The sequence below is a fragment of the Acanthisitta chloris genome, unplaced genomic scaffold (genome assembly GCF_000695815.1).
Source record: "Acanthisitta chloris isolate BGI_N310 unplaced genomic scaffold, ASM69581v1 scaffold42337, whole genome shotgun sequence".
NCBI classification, from domain to species: domain Eukaryota; kingdom Metazoa; phylum Chordata; class Aves; order Passeriformes; family Acanthisittidae; genus Acanthisitta; species Acanthisitta chloris.
Window position 1 is genome coordinate 1 of NW_008684975.1, and position 5,418 is coordinate 5,418.

General features: G+C 42.4%; 1 protein-coding gene across 1 annotated transcript; it reads left to right on the top strand.

Annotated features, from left to right (window-relative positions):
• Window positions 1-96: 96 nt before the first annotated feature.
• On the top strand, window positions 97-4,093 carry RSL1D1 (ribosomal L1 domain containing 1; the record flags this gene model as incomplete). Its single annotated transcript, XM_009079524.1, has 8 exons — window positions 97-236; window positions 870-1,008; window positions 1,608-1,756; window positions 1,881-1,982; window positions 2,654-2,747; window positions 2,835-2,963; window positions 3,291-3,512; window positions 3,749-4,093. Coding segments are annotated over 8 exons (1,320 nt in total), but the record flags the coding sequence as incomplete, so codon positions are not given.
• Between the last annotated feature and the right edge of the window lie 1,325 nt (window positions 4,094-5,418).

Consider the following 5,418-nt stretch of genomic DNA (forward strand, 5'->3'; position numbering starts at 1 on the left):
AAACCTCTGGAGCGCGGACAGGTAGTGCGGGCGGGAGCTGTGCCCGGCCCGGCCCGGCCCGGCCGGTGTAAGAGCCCTCGCCGCGGTGCGTTGCAGGTGAGGAAGGCGGTGGAAGCTCTTCTGGCGTTCGCCCGGAGCAAGGCCAAGGCAGACGCGCTGCTCCTGAACGAGGCCGAGAGCGTCCAGCTGCTGGTGACGGTCTGGAAGGTGCCGCGGGTGGCGCAGACCATCAGAATGTAAGTTCCCCCGGGTCGGTGGGGAAAAAAGAGCTCTGCGCTGTGCTTCGGCCCCGCTTTGGAGTAACTGTGCCAGCTTTGTGCGCAGGGAGAACACTGATTCTGTGGGTTGCCAATTAAAAGTTATGTGCTTTTCAGTTCTGAAGCTCGAGAAAAGAAATCCGTCTCCTCTTTGCCTAAACCCGCCACCAAATCGTTAGAAAGATTCCTCCTTCTTTCTTGGGATATCCAAACCTGAATGTGAATTCAAGTTTCTCTGAAGCTGTAGCTGTGCTGTATTGAGGGTGTTTACATCCATCTCCCAAGGCCCCACGGTCACAAAGACCTGTCCAAGGGCTGGTGGTGTGAAGAGAGGAGAGCAGAGTATCCTCCTCCCGGGAGCTGTGTGGGAACAGCTGCTGGCAGGACAGATGGATTCAGTGCTGCATCTGACTGCAGCTGTGGGATACAAAGGTTTAACTTCTGCAGTTCTGTGTGCTTTATCACTGAGGAGCTTTAGTAGCTAACAGAATCCAAACACAAGAGCTTCCCTGTATTGTTCAAGGGTAATGACCTCTCAGTGTAGACCTAGTTCTGGAAAAAACTTGTTTCTCCTATTAGACATTCTCTGTGCATCTCATATTCCCATTGCAGACCACTGCCCCATGGCATTCGACCAGACACAGCTGAGGTTTGTCTGTTCACAAAGGATGAACCAAACTTATCAGCAGAACAGACTGAAAATTTCTACAGGAAACTTTTAATCCAGAGTGGCATCAGAAGCATTAGCCAGGTAAGAGAGATATATGATGCTGTAGTATAGTATTGTCATTTCTTTTCTCTCGTACCTACAAAAAGGGACAGTAGTTGTTGTTTCTGCTGAGTAATATTCTAATCTCAATGATTCCGAGTTAAAGATCTCACTAGTAAGATTTTTCTCACTATTGAAAGTGTTTCTAAAATTCAAAATTTACTCAATAACTTCTTCAGTTTGAAACAGGATTTTTAGCAATCAGATATAATTGCTAGGCAAGTGTTCAATATTGAGTTTGAGGAACCAACTGGAAAAACTCACAGTGAATATTTGAGTCCTTTGCAGCTGGGTTGGGGTGTTTATGCTACTGTCAATAAAACTAGAAAGTAAATTTATTGTTGTATTTAACATTGACTTAGATGTTACTATACACTCAAGTTGTGCTTGGTGATTCACAGTTCCTGTGCCAGAGATCCATGTTTGATTCTTAAAACAGCAGGAAAAGGATACAGAACTTTCTGATTGTCATCAGCATTCTAAACCAGTGGGCCAGTTGTGCACCTTAATTCTGTGCAGCTGTCAGCAGCAGTCCAGGCTGTGTTTTCAGCATGGGGACTAAAGTGCTCCTTGCATTGCAGGTCATCCCATACAAAACTCTGAAGAAGGAGTACAAGCTGTTTGAGGCAAAGCGTCGCCTCCTCAACAGATTCGACCTCTTCCTGTCTGATGACAGAATCAGGAGGCTCCTGCCCTCACATCTAGGGAAGCACTTCTACGAAAAGAAAAAGTAAGTCTTTAAATTTTGTAAATCCATTTTACATTATCTATTTTAAGATTAGATCCTTCTTAGTACAGGGAGGGGTTGGTTTTAGTTTGAGTTTTCAGATTTTTTTATGTCTTTTCTATTTTAGGGCACCTTTGTCTGTGAACCTGAAAGCCAAAAATCTTGCTAAGGAACTGGAAAAACATATCCAAGGGACTACACTCCCAGTTAACAATAAAGGCTGCTGTTAGTAAGTATGAGTAGATTGATACTTCACGTGAAGGATGGTTGTACCTAACTGTGGGAATTTCAAGGGGTTTTATTCCATTTATATGTGAATATTAAGATGTCACCTTAAGTTAAGATGTTCAGTGTCACCACTGAGTGGGTCAGAACATCTCTGGAGTCATGAATGGTGGAAGGTCATGGTCATGAAAGGTGAGGAAAGATGTTCTGCAGGGTTAATCTATAAAGAAATCAGTAGTTCTACTTAGAAGTTTTTACTGGGAAGTTTTACTTTTCTCTTTTTCCTTATACCTAAGGGATTTCTAGGCACTTTGTTACTATCAAACAGCATGTGCAAGTTTAGAAAAATATTACTGTAAAATTAGATAAAAACTATTTCCGAAGTACTCTATTCTAGTAAGATTTTTTTGTAATGTATTGTGTATCTAAAAGAATCTAAATTGGTAATGTGCTTCATAATATAAGGCAGAAGTTGCATATTGAAATATGGAAAGTTGAATGCAGGTGAATCTATTCTAACTTATTACAAAGGATTTCTGCAAGAGCCACCACCGTGAACATTAGGTAACTAACTGCACATAAATGGCTTTTCTCACTTCTGGGTATGCCTAAATACCAATAACTTGACTTATGCTTATTTGCCCACATGTAAATGTTGCTCTGCTCTTCTTTCAGCACAGCACGTGTAGGTCACACTGGAATGAAAGCAGATGAGCTATTGGAGAACATCATTGCAGCAGCCAGAGTGATTGCTAAGAAGTTACCAAAGGTACTGCTGGTTGATGGCATTAAAGCCAAGTGGATTCATACCTCAGCTTTGTTATTTTTACATAATATAATGTGTTTGTTGTTGCAGAATTGGAAAAATGTGAAAATTCTTCACCTCAAAACACTTAAATCGGTTGCGCTTCCAATATTTACTGCAAATGTCACCAACTTGGATGAGCTTGACAGACAGCCATCTCTCCAAAAGAAGGAAGTAAAGGTAAAACCAAATTTCTTTACACTTTGCATGCAGTCAGATTGGTGCAGCTAGTTCTCTGTCTTCCTTTTCTGCATTATAGTGTTGGGTGTAAACGTTTTAGGAGTTGATCCCAGGAATTTATGGCTAAAAATGGGTTAGGCTTTCCTGCCTCAGTGCTTCATACTCAGGAATAATAATGAAATGATGGAAACTCCCTGGAAAAAATGTTTAGTGTTTCTAGTTTCTAAATTAATGTTAGTAGACAGTCTATTTTTTAACTACATTAAATGATTCTTAGACATTTAGAAATGTGGGGTTTGTCTGAGATGTACTTCTGATTAATTCTAGAAGGGAAAAAACAAGAAACAGAAGAAGATAGCTGAAAAACAGAACTCAAGTCAAGTCACTCTGACAACCAAAAAGAAGGCTAAGGCTAAGGCTAAGGCTGCTTCCCAGGAGGTTGTGGTGAAAGAAAAACTAGAACTAGTCCAAGAACCAGGTGATCATGATGATGAAGAAATTCCACAGCTGGTGCCTATACAAACAAGCTCAGCTGAGCTGAAGGTAACTGTTTAATAATACCGAGAAACTCGGATTTCAGTTAAAACTAAAGATTTTGAACTGTTTAAATTGTTCATAGTTCCCTAAGGAGCAATGTGCTAACACACTTCAAGTGGACTAGGACACAGTTCAGTTGACAGAAAGCATTAATCATTTGTAATGGTTTTCTTTGATCCTTCTTCCTGAAAAACAGGAAATATGTTTCTTAGCTGGAAGGGTAATGTTTTTGTCTCTCTTAAATACAGAAAATGGAAGCAAGTCCAGAAAAAGGTGACAACATGGGCAAGAAAACCGAAACACCCCTTGGTAAGAGAAAGAAACAACCTCTAGCTCTGGAGACTCCAAAACCAAAACGTGGGGTTACAGCAGAGAGTGCAGACTTGAAGACATCAGCAAAACAGAAAAAAGACAAGCCAGTCAGCAAGGCAAAGGAAGCCATAAAAGAAAAAGACATGAAAAAGACTCCAAAAAAACCTGAAGCAAAGTCTTTTGCAACACCCAAAGCTGGCAAAGTAATCCAGTCAGCCAAGAAGGCTTCAAAATCACCGAAGCAAGCACCCAAGAAAGGGCGAGTGCCACAGTCAGCATGAAAACTTTTCTGTTGTAACACATTTTATACAGTTATCCACTGGTGTATTTTTAGTAAACAAATATATTGATGAAGTAAAATACCTTCCTAAGAAATCCAATCCCCAGAGCTTTTGTTCACCAAGATCTGTAATGATTTGGTTTTTTCTATTTTACAAGTTGGTACAAATAAACTCCCTGTCTTAATGGCTCTATCACCTTTTATCTACCAAAAGTACTTGAATTGTTCTCTGTATGATCACTTCATGCCCTTCTGAGAGTGGGAATACAAGGCAGGTTTGTGTTGAAAAGTCCTAGTGGTAAGAACCTTTATGAGCAATATTTTACTCAAATCCAAGTAGAAGCGTGGCAAGAGACAAGAGGATTCATCAACAGCATCTAACCACCCTAATTTGCCATTCAAAACCCCCTATCCCATCTTTTTAGGGCATCCTATATATTTGCTACCCAGAAAGTAAGCGGGTACTAAATAAAAAGTGGTAAAAGAGACACTGGTGAATAGGAAACACTGCTTGATCAATTGGTGTCAACTTCTTGTAACCCTTCTGTAACTTTTCAGTTGTGAGCCAAGTGCTATGACAGGGATTGAGTCTGTAGTTGCAGTAAACCAACAGCACTCACTGTCACAGGAACAGTCTCCTGACCAGCATCATTCTTGGCACACTGTACATCCACAAATAGGTGGAAGCTCCATATGCTTTTAGGCCTGTCAGGCTTTCTTTTTGTTGGCTTGGTATTTCTAGTTACAACAGTGTGGCTTACCCATTGTTAAATAAACTGTTGGTTATAAGGACCCTGGGAGAGGAGGCACAAAGAGATCCCACACCCAAATGTAAATCCTGTGCTTGGCGCCCCGAGAGTGTTCGATGATATGCACCAGGTCGTTACAGAGCACAAGGGTGAAGTGGAATATACACCTTGCCTTACATAACTTGCTGAATTTCACATCTGCACTGACAACTAGTTTCCTGTGTGTCAACCTGAAGTAGTACTCTGCTTTTTTTAAGCCTTCTTGAGCAGATTCAAGTCTGCATTTGCAGATGCAGATTATAACTGTCTCACGAAGCTCTGCAGCCTACGACTCACTGCGTGCCCCAGCCAGTGCAGAGGCTCACGAATGGGACACTCATCTCGGCACCACTTCTCTGGGTGCCCCTTCTGCTCCGGTGCCTGAGCAAACCGAGGCAAAGCCACCAGTGCCTGCAAGGATCGGTGTGTCCAGGTGGGGCCGTGTCCCACGTGGGGCCGTGTCTCGGGGCCGTGCCCAGGTGCGGGGTGTGGTGCGGGGCCGTGTCCAGGTGCGGGGGCTGTCCCAGGTATGGGCTGT